This window comes from Xenopus tropicalis, chromosome 1 (assembly GCF_000004195.4).
Source record: "Xenopus tropicalis strain Nigerian chromosome 1, UCB_Xtro_10.0, whole genome shotgun sequence".
Classification (NCBI taxonomy): domain Eukaryota; kingdom Metazoa; phylum Chordata; class Amphibia; order Anura; family Pipidae; genus Xenopus; species Xenopus tropicalis.
This window is the reverse complement of record NC_030677.2, coordinates 99,245,862-99,273,727: the sequence shown is the minus strand read 5'-3', so window position 1 is coordinate 99,273,727 and position 27,866 is coordinate 99,245,862. Positions and strand designations below refer to the sequence as shown.

The following is a 27,866-nucleotide window of genomic DNA, read 5'->3' as shown; positions in this document are numbered from 1 at the left end:
CAAAAATCCCATTAGCCCCACCCATCAGTTCCTCTTCCTGCTGGCTGAATTCTCTGGATGTGCAGGAGAGCTGGCGGCCCTCCGTACACTGCACTGTAGGATAGGAACCAATCAGCAGCTAGGCTGACCTGATAGGGAACTGAAGCCTGTCTGTGCTTGTGTGACTGCAGGGCTGTGATTGGCTCTCCCCCTCCTACTGTGCTTCTGGCAGGGACAGTTAGGACACGCCCACTCTTCATTTCACACTGGACGGAGAAGTGATAGGATCTATAGGGAGCTCTAATAAATGCATTTCCATGTTCCACCTACCTCCAGCACTTGCCAACACCACAATTAGTAAGATCTCATAGGAAAAACAGGCCTGTATTTTTTTTCTCAGCGTTCACCTGCCCTGAAACACATGAACGATACACAACAGGGAAATGCAGGCAGAAACAACCGGGTGAAAGAGCCCAAGACAGAAGCCAAATTTATTGCGACAGGTAAGCAGGGTGGTGTAATTATATAGGGCTGCCAGCATGAGTTTCTCAGAAAGAATTTGCACAGTGTAAATAGAAGAGCAAGAGCTAATAGACAGAGATAGCACCGGGATAGAGAGGTCCAGTCTGCACTGTCTGTGCTGTCCTCTGCAGTCTGTCTGCATTGCTCTACTCACACACAGCTTGTACAGCAACAATGCAACAAGCAGAGCACAATGCAACAAACAGGGGAATGCAGCTGTCCACCAGAACTAGTCCTAAATGTTACTTTGTGGAAGCTGCCACACTGGTTGCCGTAATATATCTGAAGGGACCCATAGGGTTAAATGCCCTATGGAGTGATATCCCTACCTCTTCACATAGACCCCTTGTTACTGGGCAGAAGCCTTTGTAAAAGTTTATAGTTATGCCTATCCTTTATTGGCCCATATGGTTGTCCACACCCCTTGCAGCCTCATATAGTGTCTAGCAAGGAGGTGTGGCTTCCTCTTTGGCTGCAGGTCTGCTACCTGAAGCATCCCTCCATTGAGCCTGGGTGCAGACACAGGTCCCAGTAAGCCATATAATTTGAAGTAAAGTCGGGGACAGGGCCCCGTGTACGAGGTGAAGTTAGTTGCTGGATTAGACTCTGTCATAGCACGCTCTAGGAGTGTGACTCAGTCAGGGCTATTTAGAAAGAGCAGAGCAGCAAAGAACAAAGGAGGATTTAGTGGGTTTAGCACACCCAAGGATCTGTCTGCCTTGCTGTAGGGACCACAGTTCAGACACAGGTATCAGGCTAGTATTAACTGAACTTAATTCACCAGCTATGATGAAACCTCAACCTAAGAAAAAAATCTTTGGAAAGAATTTAAGATCAGTGATTTACTCAGTACTGATAGCACTGAAAGGGATGTCTTTTTGCCAAATTTATAGCTTTTAAAGTAGCAACTTCCTTTTAATATATAACATGCCTTTTGGAAACAGTAGTATTTCAGCAGTGACAAAGTTTATTGAATTAACAGAAAATGCGCATACTAGCAAAATTAGACAGATGCATAAATTTGGGCACCCCAACAGAGATATTACATCAATATTCATATTCTCAGACTCCCTTTTATCAGGTATGGTACCTAGGGATTGGAAGAAGGCGAATGTCATTCCTATATTTAAAAAGGGAGTAAGATCTCAGCCTGGCAATTATAGACCTGTAAGTTTGACATCCGTGGTGGGCAAGTTATTTGAAGGCTTGTTAAGGGATCACATACAAAATTATGTAGTGGAGAATGGCATTATGAGCAGTAATCAGCATGGCTTTATGAAGGACAGGTCATGTCAGACCAATTTAATTGCTTTTTATGATGAGGTAAGTAAGAAGCTGGACAGTGGGGATGCAGTAGATATAATCTATTTGGATTTTGCCAAAGCATTTGATACCGTTCCCCACAAACGACTGCTTTCTAAACTAAGGTCTATTGGTCTTAGTGAAGTAGTTTGCACATGGATAGAAAACTGGCTACAGGATCGGGTACAGAGGGTGGTTGTTAATGGCACATTCTCTACTTGGAATAAGGTTCTCAGTGGGGTCCCTCAGGGTTCTGTACTGGGTCCACTTTTGTTTACTTGTTCATAAATGACTTGGGGGAGGGTATTACAAGCAATGTATCAGTGTTTGCAGATGACACAAAACTCTGCAGACCAGTCAATTCTATCCAGGATGTGACATCCCTGCAGCAGGATCTTGACCAAATTGCAATCTGGGCAGCTAAGTGGCAGATGAGATTTAATGTGGATAAATGTAAGGTCATGCACCTGGGATGTAAAAATATGCAAGCCACTTATACCCTTAATGGGACTGCACTAGGCAAATCCATAACGGAGAAGGACCTTGGAGTCCTTGTAGATAATAAACTTGGCTGTAGCAAGCAATGCCAGGCAGCAGCTGCAAGGGCAAACAAGGTTTTGAGCTGTATTAAAAGGGGTATAGATTCACGGGAGGAGGGGGTTATTCTTCCCCTTTACAGAGCACTGGTAAGGCCCCATCTAGAATATGCTGTTCAGTTTTGGTCTCCAGTGCTAAAACGGAACATTACTGAATTAGAGAGGGGCAACTAAGCTGGTAAAGTGTATGGAAAGTCTCAGTTATGAAGAAAGACTGGCCAAGTTGGGTCTGTTTACACTGGAGAAGAAGAGGCGCTAATCTACTGTTTTATTGACCAGTAGGTCCTTCCAACGGACACAAGGCCACCCACTCCGTTTAGAATAAGGGAGGTTCCATTTAAATATTCGGAAAGGTTTTTTTACTGTGAGAGCTGTGAAGTTCTGGAATTCCCTCCCCGAATCAGTTGTGCTGGCTGATACATTATATAGCTTTAAGAAGGGGCTGGATGGATTCTTAGCAAGTGAGGGAATACAGGGTTATGGGAGATAGCTCTTAGTACAAGTTGATCCAGGGACTGGTCGGATTTCCATCTTGGAGTCAGGAAGGAATTTTTTCCCCTCTGCAGCAAATTAGAGAGGCTTCAGATAGGGTTTTTTGCCTTCCTCTGGATCAACTAGTAGTTAGGCAGGTTATATATAGTCATTATGGTTGAACGTGATGGACGTCTTTTTTCAACCCAACTTACTATGTTACTTAGTTGAGCCTCCTTTTGCAAATGTAACAGCCTCTAGACACCTCCTATAGCCTTTGATGAGTGTCTGGATTCTGGATGGCGGTATTTTTGACCATTCATCCACCCAAAATCTCTCCAGTTCAGTTACATTTGATGGCTGCTGGGCATGGACAGTCTGCTTCAAATCTTCCCATAGACTTTCCATGATATTCAAGTTGGGGGACTGTGATGGCCATTCCAGAATATTGTACTTTTCCCTCTACATAAATGTCTTTGTAGATTTCCAACTGTGTTTAGGGTCATTGTCTTGTTGGAATATCCAAACCCTGCGTAACTTCAACTTTGTGACTGATGCTTGAACATTATCCTGAAGAATTTGTTGATATTGGGTTGAATTCATCCGACCCTCGACTTTAACAACAGCAACCATGGCCAAAAGCCACCCCTGGTAAATAAGCTGGAATTTCAGGTTGTAAACCAGACATTTAATTCTTTGGGTGCACAGAGTTCATCGGGAAGGCTGCCATAAGTGGCATTAAAATGCTGTTACAGTTAAAAGCATTAAATGCCATTTGTTATGATTGAAAAGCTAAGTTTGTATTTTATTTCTGCTCACATTTTGGTTTGTCATAACTGCACAACAAAAAGCTTAATTCACAAATAGGAAAAATGAAGACCAACTGCAAATTGCTAACTAGGTAAGCTAAAAGTTATCAAGCAAGGACCAATGTGAATATTTAACAGACTCTGTAAAGCACATTAAGGTTATCATTTACTGGCTAGAAGAATTTAGATATTTTAAAATTTGCCCTTTTTGACACAAAACAACCCCCACCACAAAAAAAACCTTTGTAAATATCTCTCAAGTTAAGGGGCATCACTGATTTATTCAATAATGAGTAAATGAAATGCATGATTTTTACATAATATTGTATATTTTATCTATACTTGGTCATTTTAATATCCCTTTAGCGGTGATCCTGCACAATTCTGTGAGCCATTTCTGCGCATACAGTGTCCATTGCCACAAACGTAAAGGTTAACATGAATTTTGTACGTTAGTGTTTGTAGTCAATTTTAAGAAAGTTACCATAAAGCAGCAATGTTTGGTTAGTTGTTAACAGTGATTCATTCTTTATTAAAACACCTTTATAATACAGTTGGCTGGAGGATTATGTTCTCATTTAGGAGCATTTAAATTACTTAAAACCTGTGAGATCTTTTAATAAGACTTCTGAGACACTGGTAATTGCTTGCAGAGAAGAGAACTCTAAAACTATAAAATGTTAGGAGTGATTTTTCTCTTAAAAGTAAATGCTCATTTTCAGTCATAGACCACAGATCATTTTATTATTGTAATGACAGAACCAGAAGATTGAGTCTCCATCTAACAGGTTTCCTATTTAACTACAGGAAATGTCTCTTGATCCAGTTGTAACCTTCCGGTTATCACATTGATGTTAAAGGTCGCCACACCCAAGACATACACCACTGTTCAAACGAAATGCAGACAGTAATAGCCATGGAGGAGAAGAAAACAACAACATATTGTGGATTTTCTTTTCTTCAACAGGAGCAAAAAGACTAAATGTTCGTACTGGATCAGCCCTTTGTGCTACCCTATGGCAAGTGATGCTTAATGGATCTTTAAAAATGGTAGTAAGGAAGTGGGTAATGAGGTAAGAAAAACGTTTCTTCCAACAAAGTATGCCCAGAGCAACTGTTCGCATAAACCGCCAAGGAAGACAGACCCTATTGTAGTCACTCAAGTACTTTCTGCCCATAATCCAAGAAAGTAATACAATATCCTTCAGCCTGCCAGCACTGCTCATTCTTGTTGCTCATCATGACTTGAACTTGGAGGTCGACTTCGAATCTGACTGCGCAATTGTTCTATCAGCTCTGGATTCTGCTGTTGCATCTGCTGAGCAAACTGTTGTCCTCTAGGAAACAAAAACAACAGAGTGGTTTGGAATTACTTTTATAACCTGCTGAAAAGGTGCAATGTTCTTATTATCTGATAATTATCCTTGCTTTAAAATAAAACACTATGGGGCACATTTACAAATCCACGAATCCGAATCACGAATGGGAAAAAAATCGTATTGGAAACGAAAATTTCAGAAGATCGCAAATATCACGAAAATGCTTACGAAAAAATAGTATTAGTCACGATAATATCGTATTGGCGATCCGAAAGTCACAAAATTTTCGTACCGAACAATTGTAAACAGCTCAGCAGCCATTTGCCTATTAAGTTTGAGCTCCACCTTCAAAGCTAAAACATTTTTAGGTTCCTCCATTGTGGTTCTCCTGCATTTCCAATCAGAAGATTGTTAGGAAATCAACACTTCACTGTTCCTAGGTACATGGTACGCAATGCACATGGGCACTGGTATCCTACAACATGGGGTGGCTTTACATGCATGCACTGTACCCTGGAGGAGAAAGCAGTGGAGGGCTATGCTGACAATCTTAGAAAGTTTAAGTTAGGGTTGTGTCAGTGTTCAGCAGTACAACAACTCCATCTACTATCATAAACTGAACAATGGCCACAAGCTGACAGAATTAACATTAGACATACGCTTGTATAAGACTGGCCAAATCATTTGGAGGAGTGTTTCCTGCAGCTGCAGCTCCAGCCCCAGCCATTGGTGTGTGGCCACCAGAGATCATTCCTGACATTCTGAAAAGCAAAGATAATGAGAACATGTTATTTTCAGGATATTCAGATAAAAAAACTGAATGCTTTTGTTTTACACACAACTACTAAATGTGTGGTTAAATAGAGGATACCAAATACAGGGTTTTCTGTTTATTAAGCCTAAAAGAACATAGGCAAAATGTGATATTGTACAAAGAATGGGTCTTTGTTGATTATGGATTATGATGGAATATAATTATGATAATATTATGATAATCATATTGTGATGTACGTTTCTTTACAAGTGTAATGCTAGGACCTCCTAGCTCTAACTGAACATTTATAAGTTATAATAAAGTCGTGACTTTTGCAAATGGAAAACGACTTAACTGTTTCATAATGGCCCAGGAACCTTTTAAGACACACTGGGGATAATGAGCCTATGATTAAGTACCATCATGATACAAACATGTCAGGCAGTAACTTTTTTTTTTACTCAACTTCCATGGTTGCAGGAGTGCTTGCTCGTATGTGGCTTAAGGCATTGGGGATAATGTACAATTGTACAGATAGTTAACAACTTAAACAAAGTATATCGCAGCTCCACTGCAGATTACCCACTTCATAAGTGTGGGGTTTGTGATTTTTGTAAATTTGCTGTACACCGCCACAGAAACTGTCAGCACTAACCTTTTCTGTGCCCAAGATTTTAGTGTGTGCCCTGCACTGAACTTTTAGTACAATAAATGTGTTTAACACCAAAAATGACAAAGATAAATGGTTACATTGCTAGCTACAGAATGTCACCTAACATTAGTCCATCTGCCCTGTGGGGTCAGTGTGTGCTGGAGTGGAATGACACTTTTCTGTGGAGTCTAAATCAAGAATAACCTACCAACATAACTTCACAATATAGTACCCTATATGCATACCTTAACCTCCCTTAATTTAATTCTGAAAACAAAATGAGACCCAAAAACAATTATTCTAAATCTATACATGGTATACAATACCCCTTAAAGGAGAAGGAAAGTTACAATCACTGGGGGGAAGTAATGTGCCAAAATGTTAGGCACCCCCAGTGATTGTAATCGCTTACCTGAAACCCCTGGCCAGTGCCCCTGTTAGGAGAAAACTGCACCAGCCGGGGTGTATGCGACCAAACAATCCTCTTCTTCGGTCTTTGTGTATACGCAGTGCAGTGGAAAGTCGGCCTTTTGCTCAACTGCACATGCGCGGACCCTGGGATCTTATCAAAAGGAGAAGGAAGGAAGAGGATCACTCTCCTGCATTAACTCCTGGCCAGTGCTCCTGTTGGGAGAAAACTGAACTGCCCAGAGGTTACTGCAGGCAAGTGATCCTCTTTCTTTCTTCTCCCTTTTTAGGTAAGTTATTACAATCAATGGGAGTACCTAACGTTTGGAACCCCCCAGTGATTTAGACTTTCCTTCTCCTTTAATATGCTAATACATGGCTGAAATGGTATCAGTTCAATTCAGTTGGTGTAGTAGAAAATCCGAGTAGCCTCATCCTAAACCCAAATCTTCAGTTGTACCCCACACATATTGGCTGTCATGTTCACTGGCAAAACAGATTTCAGGCAAACCTTAAAGGAAAACTATACCCCCAGAATTAATACTTAACTAACTATAAACCAGCACAAGTTTACATTATGTTATCTATTAAAGAACTCGCCATACTGGAATATATATATCAGTAAATATTACCCTTTTACATCCTTTCCCTTGATCCACTATTTAGTGATGGTCCGTGTGCCCCCTCAGAGATCACATGACCAGAACTAATGCAGCTCTAACTGTAACAGGAAGAAGTGTGGCTGATGGGGCCTACCATGTATGTGTGCCTTGGTTTGTTTGTGTGCACTGTGAATCCTATGATTCCAGGAGGTGGCCCTTAATTTTTAAAATGACAATTTTCTATTTAGCAGTACCCAATAGCCTATAGTACTAAAAAAGTATATTTTCATGAAAATGGTTTATTTAGATGAAGCAGGGTTTTACACATGAGCTTGTTTATGCATTATATTTTTATAGAGACCTACATTGTTTGGGGATAAAGTTTTTGTTTAAAATAATAATGCCCCAAGTCTATTATAAAGAGCCTATTTACTAAATGTGTGGTTAGAAAAAAGCTGTGTACTGAATCTCACTGTCTACACTTCCTATAGCTGTACAATTTAAATCTGAAAAATGTAAAGACTTAATGTAATACAACTTACAGTTGCTGAACTTGGGGGTTATTCATAAGATTTGACGCCTACAGTGAAAAGACATAATAGTGAAAATGCTGTAAGTTCTACATGCACAAAGGCTTTTAGACTTATAGCAGACAGATGGAGAGAGAAAAGAAAATCTGCACTGTACACAATTGTTCTTGGTGACACTGGACTTGATGATTTAGAACAGTGCTGTCCAACTGGCGGCCCGCGGGCCGCATGCGGCCCGTGACCCCCCTCTGTGTGGCCCCCCACCTGTCTGGCTGCTTTGATGGCTTACTCTTGTGTAAACTTTAAATGGTATCAGTACTGAGATTAGCTGGCCCCCTGCATGGTTCTCACCTCAGATTCAGGCTGTAATCCCCCTGTATTGTTTAAACATGTAATCCCCTGAGTTGTTCACACCTTTTAATCTCTGCATTGTTCCCCCTGCAGTGTTGACACCTCAGGCTCAGGCTGTAATCACCCCCATTGTTCCCCTGTTCACACCTCAGGAGCAGTAGAAACCCACAAATAATCCCTGCACACTACAAAAAGAACATATACTGAGCTGGTACTGCAAATAAAAAATTTTAATATATAGTTATTGTGCAGACTGTAGGAGCAGTGCCAGCATTGTGTCACTGTAGGCTGCCTGTGTGTGCCATACACACAGGCAGCATAAGGCAAGCAGAGTATGGCACACACAGGCAGAGTAGGGCAGGCAGAGTATGGCACACACAGGCCAAGTTTGGCACAAACCAGCCAAGAATGGCACACACAGTGAAAGTATGGCACGCAGGCAGGGTAGGGCAGGCAGAGTATGGCAGGTTTTTGCTGTACTACAACCATTAATATGGGTATGGTCATGTGATAACATGGGTGTGGTTTCAAGTGGGTGCGGTTTCAAAAAGGGGAGTGGTCAAAACTGGCTTCCATTATCGGCCCTCCACCACGTAGGCCGGAAAAATTCCGGCCCTCGGTACAACAGAAGTTGGACAGCACTGATTTAGAACAATAAGTATTCTATAAATGTTAGTACACCATCTTTGTGTATTGCTCAATTTAGATGGTGCTGGTTTTTGCACAATAAGACTACTAGTCAATTAAAGTAAAATGACGGTGAACCAATATATTCAAGCATCTCAAGCATTTTTTTGTACAAAAATTAATTAAATTAATAATAAATATATAAAACATCTATATAATGACAATTTTAGCTCCATATTATGCCCCTATTCTCAAATTAAGAGAAGAAAATACAATCTTGATAAAAACACTAAAGAGGATACTTACCATGCTCATAAAGCCTGGGTTATTGAGCAAGCCAGCCAAATCAAAACCTCCAGGAGCAGCCATCTAGATGAAATTAAAGATCCTGTTAGATTACTTATAAAAACAGATCTCCCCACCACAGGATAAACAAAGAATACTCACTGGGCTGGGCAGCTCTTTCATTTTCTGTTCTGCAATCTTTAGGTTTGATTTGTAGGTTTCATTGTCTGGATCCAGTATCAGGGCTTGTTTGTAAAAACCTACAGCTTCTGCATGTTTATTCAAGCTTGAAAGTGCCAGTCTAAAAATATTAAAAAAGAATGGTTTAAAAACATTTCTTCCATAATTGTAAGGTAAAGTAACTTAAACAGGAACATACCCCATTCTGCCATAAGCTTTGCTGTAGTTAGGGTCAATTGTAATTGCCTCTTCACAGTCCCTCACAGCTCCAGCATAGTTGCCCAGTTTGCTGTAAGCTGCAGCCCTGTGTAAAAAGACACGCAATATAGTGATTAATAATGCCTTGTTTTGCAACTGTTGCAGATACATGACATGACAAATGAAACCAGAAGCTTTTATGTAAAAGTTGTGTGCAAAAATATGTTACTAATGTTACTAAAGACAAAAACAGGCACAAATTACTGAACAGAACAGTACATTTTAATATATATATATATATATATATGTATGAAATTTCTAAATTAAATATTAAAGTGTTATGGACAGCCACTTGAACATTTTTTTTACACCTGCTGTTGTGTTTTAATTTGTATCAGCTTTAAATTCCTTAGAACCTAAATCTGCAAAGTTTTTTCGCTTCATAATTATGGTAGCATGAGACCCATGGAGCAGCCATGTTTGTTCCCCTCTTCCGGGTTTTAATTGAAATGCCTCCCAAGTGAATAAATATGCCCAGTCACAAACCTGCAATGCCCCTTCTGCTTTCAGCGGTGTGTGACAAACTCAGCTCCGTTGTCTATGTGTAATGGTGGGGGAGGGAGTGCCCTTAGAAGCAGACAGGCAGGCACGGGAAAGGTTAAGCTTGCCTGCTATTTAATTCTTCGTGGGAAGAGCAGAGATATATACACACACACATATTTCTTGTATGTAGATACATACCTGTTGCAGTAGTACACAGCATTTGTTGGGTTCAGTTCAAGAGCTTTTGAGTAGTAGGAAATAGCACTTTCAAAATTTTCTAATTTCATTTGCTCATTGCCTAAGAAAAACAAGATTCTCTGCTCATCTAATGGTACATACACCAAAAACTACCTCTGGCCACAATAATTAAAACACAGATACAGGTTTAAGAAAAGTAATAACATGACAGTAATTCTTTCTCTTTCTATTAATTGATATCAAAATTGCCTTGAGTCTGCAAACTCAGCTTCAAAGTTTTTGAAAAACAGATTTCAATACAGGATTCTGCTCGAGAAGCTCTATTAACTGATGAGTTTTGAAAAAGAACATGTTTTCCCATGACAGTATTCCTTTAAAAAGCAGCTGGAGGTCAAGGTGGAGCAAAAGGAGAAAACAAAGTGTAGAAGTAGGGAGTTTGAAGTGGAAGGGCACAAATACATACAAGGACAAATATGTAAGGGAATTATATTAAATGGACAAAATCAGTGGCAAATGGCAAAGAAATCTGGATTAAGGGTGAAAGGTGAAATGAGGGTGATATAAAGAAAAATATAGGAAAAAAGTTAAGATGTGAATTTAGAGAAGTGGAGATTATATAAACGCCTTTAAATCAAATATCCTTATACTGCCATACTGTCTAACTATGCTACCACAAGTATTTTCTTGTCCCAAAATGTACTCCTTAATGCCATTTTTTTTTTACCAATATACCATGGCTTCTCAATTAATGCAATTGAATATTCTGCATAACCTCACAGTCATGAACAATTAATACAAGGGACAATTTTAAAGGGCATGTCGACCCCAAAAATAACTTTTTGCATAAGAAAAGAAAACATAATTCTAAGCAATTTTCCAATATGAAAAATAGTTAAAAATTTGTAGCGCTTTAAAAGTTATTTGTAAATGTAATTGCTATTGAAAGCAGCATTTGCTGAACTCCTGGTTGTTACTTTCTAATCAGTGTTGCAACTGTCTCCTCCAGCAAGTCAAGTCTGTCAATCTGCTGCCTTGTGTTACATTGTTTCAACAGTCAGAGTCACCAGGGTAGAGAATAGAAAAGGACAGGCAAACACTGCTTTTTAATAGCAATTATAAATACAAATTACTCAAAAATCATTACAAATTTGTAATAAATGTATATTGCAAAGCTGCTTAGAATCTTGTTTTCTTTTATTAGGCAAAAATTATATTTTGCGTTGCCTTGTCCTTTAAGAGATCATGCAACATGTCAAGTGTCCAACCTTCTGTCTTCAATCTTTCAGCTTCTGCTACATCCTCATCACAAGGGGAGGCCAGGCCAGAATTAACTTGCGGAGAGTCCTGAATTTGGGAGGAGAGAAGAAGAATGCTTTAATTAACAGCGCATTAAGTTACCATTTTCCCAAAACTATGGTCTAGACAGCAAACCAATCTTTCTTCTTTGCTAGTTTTAAGTTTCAGTTTACAAAACGGTAAGAAAGCTTAGAATGTAGAGCTACAAAGTCTTATAGTAAAAGCTGTGATTAAAGGAGAAGGAAAGGCTAAATCACGGAGGGGTGCCAAATGTTAGCCCCCCCCCACCAGTGATTGTAATCTCTTACCTGATACCTGTGCCCGGTGCTCCTGTTAGGATGAAATTGCACTGGCCCAGGGTATATGCAAGCTAGCTTTCCTCTTCCTCCTGTCTTCTTTCTTTATAATCCCAGGACAGACACATGCGCAGTTGAGCGGAAAAGCTGGCTTTTCTCTCTACTGAGCATGTGAAGAAGGATCACTAGCTCACATACACACCAGCCATGCAGTTTTCTCCTAAGAGGAGCACTGGTTGGGGGTTTTAGGCAAGCAATTACAATGATTGGGGATGCCTAAGACTTTGGCCCCAGTAACTGTAACTTTCCTACTCCTTTATGTTATCAAGTTTGTAAGAAAGATGAAATATGGTATGTAGACTTTAAAAAGTTTAGAATTTCGCAATTCATTTTTTTCCAAAACAATGCCATTTCATGTCAGTCAATAACTAATTACAAGGATTACCTGACATGTGGCTTCTGTAAATATCTCTTGGAGACTCCTTGGTACAGCTAAGTTACTGTCTTCAATGGAAACCTCAAAGGCTGTCTCCAGGCACTGAATAGCAACTGTAAAATTCAAATTACATAATGCTTCCATCTAGTAATTATACACAAATATATTTAAAGTAATCCAATAGTTCCTGCATTCAAGCATCAGAGAAAGACCAGAAGACTTCCCTGGGATGGAACACTTAATTCATTCAATGCAGGCTTGCATTGAAAACATTTGTGGACTAACATTCACAATATTAATTTACAAACTTGTACATTTTCATTTTTTACAGTTATTAAATGAATGAATCAGGGTGTAATTGAGACTGATCAACAGAAACACTTCCCCACCAGAGGTGCAAGCTAATACAACAACCAGACAGCAGTTTGGAAGTCACAATGGATGATTAAAAGAAGATGAACAGAAAAAAAGATAATCAAACTAACAATAAATCTGAACTCTCACATTCATTCAATTTTACTCGCCCAGGTCAATGATCTCCAACAACCAGAGAGCATTTTCAGTTGCAGGCTGAAAATTGTTACATTAATAATTTAAAAAAACAAAACATTCATAACACGTTATACACTACATAAAAAATCTTAACTTACTCTCAACATCCTGATGGGCTATTTGGTAGCCCCAAATGGACTGCTAGCCTGCAGGAGGCTCTGCTTGGAGTAAATCTGTGTCTGGCTTTCAAACCTGCCTCCAAGCCAGAAATTTTAAAATGGGCACCTATTTTGAGGCCGGTGGAAGCAACATCAAAAGGGGTGGTAAGCAACATGTTGCTTGCGAGCCACTGGTTGGGGATTACTGCCCGTATGCATGGTAAGAAGCATTTAGATATTAGAATGCATTTAAAAGTACTGCTCTCCATCCTCTGGACTACTGCCTGTTAAACTTGCACTTCAAGTATCTGGCAGTAGTTCAGTAGCCCCAGGTGGGTGCAGGCTGAATATCATAAGTTTTATGAAAAAGCAAGGAAAAGAAAAAACTATTTTGTCTCATAAGAATAGTTCCCCCATCAAATAAACAGAAAGATAGAATATGAAGTAACAACCAGACCTTCCAGGCTCTCCTGTGCATCTGAGGAAAGCCCACCATTGCGTAACTGGTCATGTAAATGCCGAATAATGGAGAAAGCTAAGCGTTTTTTGTCAGCCATTGGATTTGTGAACACTTCAAGTGACAAGGTCCGACTCTGCAAATAAACTGGCATTAAAACATAAACAATGTCAGTGAATATGAATTCATATCTGATAAAAAAAAAAATAGATATATTTTTCCAGGTACCATTCAGAATCACCAGTCTTTGCCATTTTATCATTAAGCAAATATTCACAAGTACATTTATACAAATGATTAACAATGCACCATTCTCTGCAGGCATATCCAATAATGTTCGTCATTTTTAGCTCCCCTTGTTCAACAAATACTGTTGTTTAGAGCGGCCACTGGATATGCCACAGGTCTCAAAGGAAAAAGAAAACAGTGTTTATGTACATATGGTCACCCACAACCCATATATCTAGGGCCACACTTATACACATTTTCAATATTTCCACCCAGTTAACAGGGTTTGTATGACATACACACACTGTATTATCTTCCAAAGGTAGACTTCAACATAAGAGCTGCAGCATCTGCTAAAATACCTAGTATTTTTATCACTACGGCATAGCACTTTCAGAAACACCACAGGTCCCTTACAAGACAGGGCATATTTGCCCCTGGGCGTAACTCCACGGAAACCAATCAGATTTTTTCTTTCCCAACCTTCAGCCAGCTGAAAACAGCTAATCACTGATTCGTTGGCAAGGGTTACTGCCAAGGTGCAATTTTGCCCAGTGTTGATAAATGAGCCCAGTGTTGATAAATGAGCCCCAATGACCTTTCCATTGCATGGATGATTAATCAGCTGAAGAATTTTAGGGAAAGCCCAGTTTAAGGGCTGTGGCACATGAGGAGATTTGTTGCCAGCGATTTTTAAAAGAGCGATTTGGCGACAAGACGAGCGACAAGATATAAATCAATGGAAATCGCCAGCGTCAGCTTCAAATCGCCTGCTGTTTAAAATCGCACACAGACCCTTTTCTGAGCGACTTGAGTAAACATGAGGGGGGGTTGACTGTTGAGTGTACCATGGGTAGCAGATCGCCTGGAGCTCAACTCGCATGAAATCTCTTTGTGGGTATTGTCGTGGCGACTTGTCGCCAAAGCACCAGGGGGAAAAAACGCAAATCTCCTCGTGTGCCAGAGCCCTAAAGGCAGTAGCGGTCAGAAATGTGTCAAATGGATGGTACTGTGTCAAATGGATGGTACAGACGTCAACAATGCTGTTATCAGCACATACAGGATCCTGTGGTTCAGTAATGGCTGAGCGGATGCAGACAGGACACCCAGACCTAGGCAAAGTCACCTCCCACACGTCAGAAGCCCCAGCAGTATTAGTACACGTTCGTGTAATTAAACTGAAAAAAGCTCCGGGCCGCCATTGGCACCAATATATTAGTTAAATATATCTCTGAGTCTTTCCATTCCGCTCCCCTGTATCAACATTCTCTATCACCAGCGTGTTCAACAGAACTTCCTGGTCTGTTATATGTCGGTTCCATCATATTACCACAAAATAGTAACACCTATATTAACCTTACCATGCACAAAGGCACCCCCCCCAAAAATCTCTCTGACCCAGTCTTACCAGACACCACTACTCACATGCGAAAGCCCGGAACCGGATTCGGAATCACCTGTCAGCTGTCATACAGGAAGTGGCGTCATTAGTCGGATTCGCGAATGTGTCTCAGAGTCTCTGGACTGCTGCGTTTTTGTTTGTACTATGGTGGTTTCGGGTCAGAGACAATTGTCCATGCTCCTGGAGCCAGGTAGCTAACGTCTGGAAGTATATCGGTATGCACAGGGAACACCGACATTTAATGGTAACATTAATATGAGTTTTGAATAATATAAGAGTATTGGCGCAGTGCATGCCTGGGTAATTATACCAATAAATAATATTACAAGGCTATAATACTTAATGGCTTTCTAACGAAAATATGTGCTACATTGCAGTCGACCAGCTCTAGTTAATTTTCAGAACCCTTGTTGTCATTCAAAACATAGAGGCAAACTAGCCTGTGTTTAGCCTGCTTTTATGTTCTTATTTCCTCTCTCCCATGCCCCCAACAGGGTGTTTGATTATCGTATGTGGACTTAATGGATAACATCTTTGGCCAGAGGGGAAAATAACTTAATGGCCAGATTGGGACATTAATTGACCAGTTGAATTTCACATTCAGTGGGTACAGGATATAGGCAGGTAAAGAGGGTACATTTATTAAGCTTAAAGTGGAATTATCACAAATATTTAAGTTCAATATAAGCTTCAGCATACTAAAACATGATTTTTTCTAAATTTTTTCTAAAATTCTGCCCATTTCTGAAATAATCAAGTTGTTTTTCGCTCTCCTGCTTCGCAGCATCTGTCTCTCTTCTTCCTCTCTCCAAGCAAGAGGTGGGAGCCTGATTTTAAATATCAGATCCAATATATCTCTAGAGTGGTGGCAGTTTCCTTTGCCTAGAAGATGCATTAGAGCTCAATCTTTTAAAACCACCACAGATAGGATTTGTGCCAAAGTTAGCAATTTTGTTTGTGCTAGAATCAGTTATTTGAGTAAGCTCTAAAGGTGGCCATACAGGCACCGATAATATCGTACGAAACCTCGTTTCGTACGATATTCGGTGCGTGTATGGTATGTCGGCGAGTCGACCGATATCGCAGGAAGCTGCTGATATCGGCCGACTCGCCGATCGGACCAGTTGGAAAATTTTGATCGGGCGCCATAGAAGGCGCCTGATCAAAATCTCCTTTCAGCGCTGAATCGGCAGAAGGAGGTAGAAATCCTATTGTTTCTACCTCCTTACCTGCCGATTCAGCCCTGAATGGTGTGTGGCACATCTGACGATGTTTCAAACATCGTCAGATCGCCACGTGTATGGCCAGCATTATACATCTGCTAGAAAAGGGGAACCTGCAAAAGATATATTTTATCTAACTGCTAATGAAAATCTGACACCCAACTCCTGCATGAAGAGAAAATGAAAGACAATGAAGATAAACTTGGCTATTTCAGAAACTGTTCTGAATCTTTAATTGATTATATGTAGGAACTGTATTATTTCAGTATTGACGCTTATATTGAATTTTAATTTCGTTATAGTTCCCCTTAAAATGATTGTAGTGTTTTGGCTACAAAGGATGCAGTAGGTGTAGCATTTGCACTCTGGATCCTTGTGCCTTTAATTAACAGTGCCTACTTCAGCATTATTTCACACAAGTGCTTTGTACTGTACGATTTTCAAGTGTTTGTGTGTTGCTTATATTTGTTTACTTTTAAAAGGAGATATCAAAGAGCAGGCACAAATTGGGAGTCTTAAAGGAGAAGGAAAGGCTAAGTCACTTGGGGGTGCCAAAATGTTAGGCACCCCCAAGTGACTTAGAAAGCCTACCTTGTACCCCGGGCTGGTGCCCCTGTACGGAGGGAACAGCACCAGCCCGGGGTAGCTGCCGGCGCTTCCTCCTTCCTCCTCGCATGCGCCGGCCGGCGGATTTCGCCGGCAGTGCGCAAAGGAAGGAGGAAGCGGTGTCTACAGGTGCCCCGGGCTGGTGCTGTTCCCTCCGTACAGGGGCACCAGCCCGGGGTACAAGGTAGGCGCTCTAAGTCACTTGGGGGGGTGCCTAACATTTTGGCACCCCCAAGTGACTTAGCCTTTCCTTCTCCTTTAAGCTGGCCACACACGTGGCGATTTTCGATCTTTCGTGCGACCATTGACCATCGGTTCCAACCCTCCACTGACATTCAGGGCTGAATCGTCAGATATGGAGGTAGAAACAATAGGATTTCTACCTCCTTCTGTCAATTCAGCCCTGAAGGCAGATTTTGCTCAGGCGCCTTCTATGGCGCCCGATCAAAATCTTTTAACCCGCCCGATCAAGTCGACTGATATCCGCAGCCTTCTCCGATATCGGTCGCCTCGCCAAGTTGCCATACAGCCAGCTTTTGCAAGCAGAGATCAGGATCTGTGCCACTATTTTCAGTTACTAATGAGTAAATGTTGCCTTTGATTGTATATTATTCTATTAATTGTAATTAGTATATTAATTGTGCCATATTGTTAAACTAATACTGTTAACCTGAGGGTTAAAATCACAGTCATCACTGCGAAGAGTCCTATTCTCTGAGGGATAGAAAAGATTAATGGTTATAGCCGAGATCAATACAAATGAATAGCTTTTGGTTTGGTACTCCGGGAGCACAACAGATTGAAGAATTACTTAAAACCTTGGGGACAGGGGTTACAGTAGACAAAGCCCTGAGTGAAACTGTTGGCACACACCACGTGGCTCAGACTAATAACCAGTTCCAATTTTTTGTGAAGAGGTTATAACACGGAAACTACAAAATTCCTTGTTACTGTGTTAAAACATCTAGTTGCATAAATAAGTTTGTACTATATTTGCTTCAGTCTTCATTTAAATGTCTGTTGAATTTTAAAGGAGAAGGAAAGGTAAAAACTAAGTAAGCTTTATCAGAAAGAAAATACATCCATAAACACTTACAGAACTGCTGCTCTGAGCCCTTAGTGAAAACAAACACCACATTTCCTGCTATTCTCAGGGTCGGACTGGGCCGCTGGGACACCGGGAAAAATCCCGGTGGGCCCCGGCCCTAGTGGGCCCCAGCGGCCCAGTCCGACCTTTGCCGGCGCTCCCCCTACTGACTGTTCCTCCCCTGATGCGTTCAATTTATATGTGCTCGGGGAGGACGTCAGGCGGGGGCCCTGCGGGGGGGGGAGGGGTTAGGGGACGCGGCTGGGGCACCTGCAGGGCCCCTGGGGCGGGAGCCCCGGTGGGCCCTGCACTCCCCAGTCCGACCCTGGCTATTCTGTATATATGATCTTCTTTGTTAGACTTCCTTTTTAGGCCATGGCACAAGCCTGCTCAATTTGCTCCTCCCTCCTCCTACCTTCTGCTCTCTCCCCCTCCCCATTTCTATTCCCTGCATGTACCCTGCTGCCTGGAAGTGAAGTCAGACTGAGCTAAAATTGCTGCTGATATCTTTAAAAAAACAGAGAGCTTCTAGGGCTGTTTACTCAGGTATGGTAAAGCATTGTGCAGAAAAAATATAGCATTCTAGTTTGCACTATAGATTATGACTAATCTATTGGCAATAAAAAAACTTTTCTTTTCCTTTAAATATATGTAACTCCTTTTTTTTTTTTTTTTGTAGGTTCTGACATACCATGAGACTTTACTATATCTGTTTGAATCCTTCATGTAAAACTTTCATACACCTTGGAGCCTGACATCTGTGACCCTCTTTTATATGCAAGAAATATAGCCCTTCCTCAGAATGAATCTCATTTTTGCCAAGGTGCTGTGCTTGCTGGCAATATTAGTCCTGATGATGTTGGGGTCACTTATACCTGTCAAGATATCGGAGGCAGATTTTGATAAATCTTCACGTTCACGGAAAATCCTTTCGCTGTCTAATTCGTTTGCTGGTGGTGTGTTTTTGGCTACCTGCTTTAATGCTTTGCTTCCTGCAGTGAGAGAAAAGGTATGAGCAAACTTTAATAATCTGACTTTTTACAAACTTCAATTGTCAGCACATTACCATAGTCAAAGGCTGACTTTTATTGATGAGATTAAATAATAATGTTTGCCTTGTACCCCTCATGAAACCTATTTATGTACTTCAGACCTGGACCGGGATTCATTACATTTGAAGTACACAGAGGCCCAAACAGCCCCCCACCAGCCCTCTAAGTAGTGACTGTCTATGTCTTACTCAGCCCTGGCATTTGCCAGAATCCACAGATTGCCAGTCTGGGCCTAATGTACCTATCATGTCAGGGGATCTTGAAATAATAATCAGAATGCTCCTTCTCCTTGAGGATGGATGAGTGCGGGGCTTTCTAAATAGCTCCATTGCACAGGAGCAGACCCACTTCCTGTCATAGAGGAGCCTCCATTTCACAGGAGTAGACCCTTTGCCTGTATAAAGGAGACTCCATTGCACAGGCACAGACCCACTTCCTGTCATAGAGGAAATTGTTAAAAGGTACACTTATATCATGTATTATGTATAGATAAGCAACACCTTTTTATGACAAAGTATATTCTACACCCATTCAGAGCATATAAGTTTGCTCTGTATTGCTTAAGCCATTAGGAAGATAAAAACAAAACCTAAAGTGTTCAGAACATTCCCAGAGGATATCATATTCAGGTATTGCTGAACTACAGAAACCGCTTCACATGAATGAGCTCAGTAGCAAAGTTAGGAAAAAAGATTTAACACTGAATGCAGCAAATATGTTTTGACTGCTTATGGCGTTAGCTACAAAGATACTATATTGTGTCTCCCCCTGTCCTTATAGACAGGTACACACAGACTTCTATACTGCACAGTAACAGACCAATGGCTGCCATATTGAAGAGAATCAGTGGCTGCGTTATACAAGGATTCTGTGTAGTTCAGCAACATGTTTTTATGGTAGTATGTCTTTTTAAAGGAATACTGTCATGGGAAAACATGTTTTGTTTTTTTTCAAAACAAATCAGTTAAAAGAGTTTCTTCAGCAGAATCCTGCAAACAGATTTTTTCTTTTTTATATTTAATTTAAAAATTTCACATGGGGCTGGCCATATTCTTTATTTCCCAGGGTGCCACAGCCATGTGACCTGCGCATTGATAAACATAAGTCACGCTTTACTTCGGCACAATACAGCAGGAGGTGATGAGTGTAGTATCCTCTTATGGGATGGGGGTATAAAGGTTAACTTCGGGGCACCCTAATATTTTAGCTCTGGTGTGCAGAAAAATGTACAAAGTTCTTTAAAATCTTTAAAATCTTGCTACAGTCACTTCAGACAACCCCTCCACCCACCATACACAGCTTTTTTTTCTTCTTCAAAACAACACTGTATTATGTACATCTTGTTGTAAAATGCTTATAACAAATCTTTTTATTTCTTACAGTTTTTTGATCTTCTTAAAATTGGAAATATCTCTACAGATTACCCCTTGGCAGAGACTATTATGATGGTTGGGTTTTTTCTCACAGTTTTTGTGGAACAGACTGTTATGACGTTTCGTAAAGAGAAACCTTCTTTTATTGACATGGAGACCTTTAATGCTGGGTCAGATATCGGCAGTGACTCTGAATTTGAAAGCCCTTTTATATCAGCCAACCATGGTCATAATCTGTATGAAGGAGGTCATAGCCATCACTCTCACAGCCTCAACATTAAAGAACTATCCAGCTCAAGTCCTATTCGGCTCTTCAGTTTAGTGTTCGCTTTGTCTGCTCACTCTGTATTTGAAGGGCTTGCTCTAGGCTTACAAGAGGATGGAAACAAGCTGCTTAGTCTTTTTATTGGCGTTGTGATTCATGAAACTTTGGTGGCAGTGGCACTTGGTGTCAGCATGGCAAAAGTAAACACTCACCTTAAAGATGCTATCAAAATGGCAGTTTTGGTCAGCACAATGATCCCTATTGGTATTGTAGTTGGAATGGCAATACAGAGTGCTCAGAACATGGCCAGCAGCATTGCCTCAGCTCTGTTGCAAGGCATTGCTGGAGGCACTTTTATCTTTGTTACCTTTTTTGAAATTTTGGTAAAGGAGCTGGAGGAAAAAAATGATAGGTTGCTGAAAGTGCTCTTCCTCGTTTTAGGATACACTGTTTTAGCAGTGCTTGTCTTATTTAAATGGTAATGTAAAATGTGTTTTTATCATGAATAACATACCACTCACTCTAAGTTATTACACCTAGCAGTTCCATGACAGTATAAAAACATGGTTTTATACAGTTTATAAAACTGAGATGACTTGTAATATCTAAATCAAATTTAGTATGGGTTAATTTTCCAATATAATCTTGAAGTCAAAGGTGTGACAGCATTTGCAGCTGTTCTGTCAGCGCTGACAATTATGCTTTTTAATGTATATATGTCTCAAATATATAATAGAGTATAAGTGCATAAGCCATAGGCAATTTGCAGACTCAAACTATTGATAAACTCCAACTCTCAGCACCTTACTGTAGACAAAGGTTAAATGTTACAGCTGGGGGGCTGCAGGTTAGCTATTGCTTACACATATCTATCTATAGTAGTATGTCTATGAAGATTCTCATTCATCCAGGTCATGATATACAGTATCTAGAAGAATTAAGTCTAAAACAACTGGACTTTTCTGAGTTTTTCTTGAAAACGTTTCACCACTCATCTGAGTGGCTTCTTCAGTTCAAATGACTGGTAGGGAATTCCCCGGTATTTAAACTCTTGATGGTAGTACAGTCATAGACATCCAATCACAATGGTTCCATTGAACTTGTTCAGTTAGGTGTTAGATGAAACTGACAGGTGTTAGAAGGTATGATCCAGTCACATCTATAGTAGTACTGTTCTAAAGTGAATAGCCAGCCACTCCCAGCAACAATAGAGAAAGGCTTAAAGTTGCAGCTGGAGTTACTGTTTACACATGTTTATAATAGTTAAGAGCTAAAATGCATACACTTTTTTCAAATGTCAATGAATTACAACTTATAACCATCTATAATCAAGAGAGTGGATAGTGGATGACTGCAGGTTAGCAACAACTGAGTTGGATTAACTTGGTAGTAAAAAGCTATGCATCGGAATCCTCCTCCTGCTCTACTTGCTTTCCTTAGATGGTGGTATAGGTTTGTGGTTCTGGGGGTTGGTGTATCAGAGGGAAAAGTCAACCAGATAGGAGTTTATATAGTAAACTTGGGTTACATGGTTGACTTTTTTCCGCCTCATACTTTTTCTGTTTTTTCCTAGGTTAGTCTTGGTCAGGGTGTTTTGAAAAACTACTAGAAAAAATGGCACTGTTATGGGCACGTATTTCTACTGGTAAACCAGTGTTATTATGGGCACACATTTCCACCAGCAAAACCACCACTGCTGTGGGCCCACAGTTTCACTGACAACAACCAGTGTTGCTATAGGACCACAGTACAGACATTCTCAGGTGCTGCAGTTGGAGCTGCTCTCACAGCCTGGCCAGAGCAGTGTCTGTCACGTTACATTATAAACAGCATATCCTTTCATCCATTTCATGCTGTTTATATAGTGAACAATGTACCCCTACACCTATTGTAAAATATAAGGATATTGGAGATATATATTTATACAGGTCTGGGAACTTCGAAATAACTTTTAATATCCTCATATTTTGCAATAGAGGGTGCATTTATTATAATACACAAGTTTCAGTGAGTCGTGACAGAAATGACATCACAAAGCATTGTTTATATAGCTATAATTTATAGAATTTCCATGGCTCTTGTGTATTATAATATAGTTTACAAGATAGTACATAGAAAAGTAGCCATCTTGTAGACTTACTCTGTGTGATTTATTATAAGGTAAGAAATAGTTTTTAATTTCCACATTTTTTGTGTGTTCAGTTGAGTTAGGATGCCATATTTATTGCTGTGGTTAAAGGAGAAGGAAAGGGTTACTTGCTGTGTGGGGTGCCAGTTTGTTAGGCATTAGGCACAATGGTTGTTTGTGGGGTTCTCCAGGTACACGCACTGACCTCTCCCTTGCTGCATATATATAGTGAACAATGGCGAGAGAGAGTACTCTGTTGATTAACCCTTTCCTTCTCCTTTAAGGCATTTTTGATGAACCAGCACAATAGCTCTGGTGTTCATATGCTTAGAGGATACCTTAACCAATGCAAGCAGCATAGCAGACCTTCTCATAATTAGTATATCGTTGTAGACGGAATGTTCTTTGCTCGCCAATTCAATGTAATACTTAGCTGTCAATATTTTTTTTTTTAAAAATGACGCTAAAGCTTATTTCACCTTAAAGTGGCTATTAGAGGTTAGAGAAATATGCCCTTTTTAATTCTGTTACGGCCCAAAGTCATTTTATTGGGCCACTATACTGCTCTCGATGGCCAGCCACTTAAAGGAACAGTAACACCAAAAAATGAAAGTGTATAAAAGTAACTAAAATATAATGTGCTGCTGCCCTGCACTGGTAAAAGTTGTGTGTTTACTTCAGAAAGTCTACTATAATTTATATAAATAAGCTGCTATGTAGCCATGGAGGCAGCCATTCAAAGGAGAAAAGGCACAGGCACATAGCAGATAACAGATAAAACACTATTGTATTCTACAGAACTTATCTGTTATCTGCTATGTAACCTGTGCCTTTTCTCCTTTTTTCCAGCTTGAATGGCTGCCCCCGTGGCTACACAGCAGCTTATTATATAAATCATAGTAGTGTTACTGTAGCAAAAACACCAGTTTTACCAGTGCAGGGCAACAGTGCATTATATTTTTATTACTTTAAAGCTCTTTAATTTTTTGGTGTTACTGTTCCTTTAAAGTTTAAAAGTCATTAAAATAAAAAAATCCAACAAATATATGGATGTAAAATGTTTAGCAAGCACCCAATAAACCATTTACATGCCAAAATAATCTATTTCTGAAAAAAATATTACACATCCATAGTATATATTTATAGTAATGACAGTACTCCTTACTGTGCCCCTCAAACTAACTTACTGTATATACTCGAGTATAAGCCTAGTTTTTCAGAACCCAAAATGTGCTGAAAAAGTCACCCTCGGCTTATACTTGAGTCGGGTGCCATGGGTCCCTCCAGACTAGCACCCTCTCTCCTTTGTGTGCAAATTAGGCCACCTGCAACCAGACCCTCCAGTGCCCTGGCCTAGGCTCCCACTAGCAATACTTATTTTCCCTTACATCTCCTCCGGGACTGGGTCTGCTGCCAGTTTGCCAATGTGCAATGAGCGTGGGGTTGACCCTCTTCTCTGCTTACAGAGCTAGTTTACTGTTTTTCTTTGAAATAAATATTGAAAAACATACCCCACTGATGCCTCAATTAATGTAATTTTATTGGTATTTATTTTGATTATTGAAACTTAGCAGTTGCTGCTGCATTTCCCACCCTAGGCTTATACTCGAGTCTATAAGTTTTTCCAGTTTTCTTAGGTAAAATTAGGTACCTCAGCTTATATTCGGATCGGCTTATACTCTAGTATATACGGTACCTTCCCCTTTGCCAAGCTCTAAATATGGCAAATAAGAGTTGTACCACTGGTTTGCATGTTAGGTTAATATCATCTAGATTACACCACGGGGAATAATAAGGGGAAGATGATCTGCTGACGGAGCCCAGAAAGTCCACACATAGGCTTGTTGGCTTTGGGAAGCAGTGCAGACGCTCAATGCATTCAAATGTATAAGGCATAATTATTCTATATGCCATTTAAGAGCTAGCATTTCTTTTCCCACGTATTGGTTAAAGCAAAAGTCTTATAAATTCAATGCCATAGCAGTATGCAAAAGTATAGCTGAATGTGTTGGTTGAGGTAACCCAACGTCAGATCTTGTGCCATTTTGTACTCTAACGCGTTATTTCTGCTTAGTTTACTGCATACAGCACTTTGATGTCATAAGCTATTTCTTGTTCAAGTCTTCCTTTCTCAGAAAAACATGAATTTCAGTTTTAATGTTTATGAATGTCTTATTTTGTAAAGTAAGTTTGCTTTTTTATTTACTTATTTTGCTTAGTATTAAACTATTTTCATATTTATTTGTATATTTAATTTTCATTGTACTGTGTAAATGAGCTATGTGTCAGATATGTTATGTTTAAATTGCTTATTTATATTATGTGTAATTAGTTTAAGCCATGAAAACTTAAACTGTAAGAATACCATTTTGTTTCTCTGAATATAAATTCTGTAAAACTAAATAAAAAAAAAAAAAAAAAGATTCAGCAAACATGAGAATTTGATTGCTTGTTTGTACCCTTTCTAGTCTTACTGTGATTTTGACCACCCTCTGCGCAATAATCTCTTTAACGCAAAACCTAAATCTGATTTACGAACATAGGTTCTAAATTCCACAAGTGCAGTTGCCAGTAGCAACCAGTTAACTTTTTGCTATTTATTTCCCAACATTTAGGGCGAAGACACACGGGGCGATTAGTCGCCATGATGGAGACACTGATGACTGGTAAGTTTTGAAGGGACGCCTAAGGCCAGGTCCTGACTGGAATTTAAATTAAGCCTTGGTATACAATGCTCCAAAGGGCCTTCACAATATAATAAGTAGGTAACTATTTAGAGCAGCCCTCTGCTATCAGTCCAGACTGGCTTAAGATCCCCATAGGGGTCACCTGAAAGACAACCTACGGCAGGTGAGATATATTGGGATACTTTATATACAAATATATTAAATAATACAGCTACATAAACCATTCCTTGTATAGGCAAAAGCTGTACAGAACAAAAACATGACTTAGCTTAATTCTCCTTACCTGCAGTTTAGTAGGTAGCAAGCCATGATGTAAATGCATTCTATGCAAAACTTCTTTGGGTGGACTAGATTTGGCCAATGGGATTCTTTGGGTCTGTTAGCATTAACCTATAGGATTCTTACTAGTGACTTTGTGCATCTCATGTCATTTGTAATTGGTATACAAGCTGTTACTTGTATCACAGAAGGCTTCAAAAGTGGCTTTACATGTTATACTGTGTGGCTGAATGCTTCCCAAGACTCCGTATGTTTGACTTATAATAAAGCAGTCGTTTTCTGCTAAACGACCTTGTCTCTGAGTCTTGATATATAAGATATGGTTCTGGTAAATAAAATTACCAATATCTGCAACTTTTAAAAAAAGATGCAGCGACTAATCGGCACAAGCGCAAACAGAGTGATTGGTCATGTGACACATAACCTACGGCTGCTAAATTGCTGCGGTTAGTTGTTGCTACTGAATTTTTACAAGCTGCAGCAACTATTTGCCCCATGTGCCTTCACCCTTAGTAGAATACTAATTACTGATTAGCTGCCAATGACAGCTGCTTTCTTTTAGTGCTCATGTTTGTTAATTAGCCTATGATGTTAAGGGAGAAGAAAAGGTACAATATATAAACTATAACGCTATATAAACTATATAACATAAAAACAATATGAAGTGCAAATAAACTGGCCACCTTTGGGGTCTCCTGAAGCAATATATTTTTATTTCCCAGATCATTTATATAACTAATTACAGAGAAATAAAATTTGTTACCATTAATATGGCTGTCATCTTGACTTCCACTTCATCACTTCTTGCCTTAAGTTGCTTATACAGAAGCACATTATATAATGTATTTATAACAACAGTATCCTTTTAGAAGAAGTCATTTACATACAGTTGCCCCCAGAAGCACAAAATATATATTATGTAGTATGGTTTAATGTTGTTTCCATGCTATTTTTTTTTTTCCTTTCACCTTGATAATCTTTAAAGAGATACTGACACAAGAAATTTTTTACATCTATAATAACATTGTCTTTGCATGCTATTTATAATTTTGCCTTTAAAGCACTTTCCTGATGTTTTTACATTACCTATCTGATCACCATGTTCCTCTATGAAGGGGCTGCCATATTTGTGCAGCAGGAGTCCGTTAGCATTAGAAGCTATAACTGACAGGCTGAGGAGGGACAGTCACTATGTCACAAGTATGCTCTCCTCGCTAGTTCATATACTCTATAGATGACGATTATGTTGGGGAGGACATCATTTCCACATTGAAGAGGATTAAAGACAAAGAAGGTCTGAACTCTGTTTGACTGTTGGCTTGGGCCCAATTATTACTGTTATTACCTCAGAAACACCCAATATAGAAATACATCTGCAATGAAAGACAAAAAGAGGCCAGTGGGTAGAAGGAGGCAATTTAAGCTTGACTTTCTTTGTATTGAGCTTTACATTTTTTTTTTTTAAAGGTGCTTTTTATTAATTTTCATACAAACAAAAACATAAAGTAACACATTTAATAATGCAATGAGGAAAACGTATTGGACTTTCTTTTCCAGGTCTATCTCTAACATTTGTTACCAACATCAAAGAGATCGGTGTAACATTACAGAGTGTGAATGTGATTGAGCTTTACATTTAATTGGTTCAATATGCGGAATGGTTGATTTTTCAGCCCTTCTTCCCCTTTACTTCTTTTCACTTCCTCCCTACCTTCTGATAATAAGCTGTAATACATATAAATTGCTTGTAACCAGATATTTCTTTATTAATATCACCATGTGTCTATGTTGTAACTTATTTTTTGTATATGAAAATTTATTGGGCTGGTCAGGGGGCTGTTGGGGCCTCTGTGTACCTGGAATGCCAGGGGGTATTTTACATCCCAGCCTGGACCTGGCTTGGTCTGTGGAAATGACATGAGAGAGAAACAGCAGTATCAACCCATCTTTCCATAACCCAAAGTAACCAATAGGTGGCAATATATATTACACTAATTTGATTTAACACAAAATGCCTGCACTATCGAATAATTTTTACAGTCCAGATTAATTGTAAATTACAATTTTTCTGTTAT

At 39.7% G+C, this 27,866-nt stretch overlaps 2 protein-coding genes across 8 annotated transcripts; one reads left to right on the top strand and one right to left on the bottom strand.

The window, feature by feature from the left end:
- Positions 1–3,937: 3,937 nt before the first annotated feature.
- sgta (small glutamine-rich tetratricopeptide repeat (TPR)-containing, alpha) lies at positions 3,938–15,199 on the bottom strand. 5 transcript variants are annotated; one of them, XM_012958510.3, is made up of 11 exons: positions 15,098–15,161; positions 13,462–13,608; positions 12,364–12,467; positions 11,592–11,670; positions 10,327–10,426; positions 9,587–9,691; positions 9,370–9,508; positions 9,229–9,291; positions 7,957–7,994; positions 5,658–5,759; positions 3,938–5,016 (listed from the first exon to the last, which is right to left on the bottom strand). In XM_012958510.3, the coding sequence occupies exons 2-11, from the start codon at positions 13,559–13,561 to the stop codon at positions 4,902–4,904; spliced, it is 945 nt and encodes a 314-aa protein (XP_012813964.1). In that variant the 5' UTR covers positions 13,562–13,608; positions 15,098–15,161; the 3' UTR covers positions 3,938–4,901. The 5 variants fall into 5 exon arrangements, with proteins under 5 accessions (XP_012813964.1, XP_012813959.1, XP_012813969.1 ...); XM_012958505.3 differs by lacking the exon at positions 15,098–15,161 and adding an exon at positions 15,051–15,078; XM_012958499.3 differs by having other exon boundaries at positions 3,941–5,016; positions 15,115–15,199.
- Positions 15,186–21,603, top strand: slc39a3 (solute carrier family 39 member 3). 3 transcript variants are annotated; one of them, NM_001102697.2, is given in 3 exon segments: positions 15,186–15,335; positions 18,687–19,016; positions 20,442–21,603. In NM_001102697.2, coding segments are annotated over 2 exon segments (945 nt in total). In that variant the 5' UTR covers positions 15,186–15,335; positions 18,687–18,809; the 3' UTR covers positions 21,180–21,603.
- Positions 21,604–27,866: the final 6,263 nt, after the last annotated feature.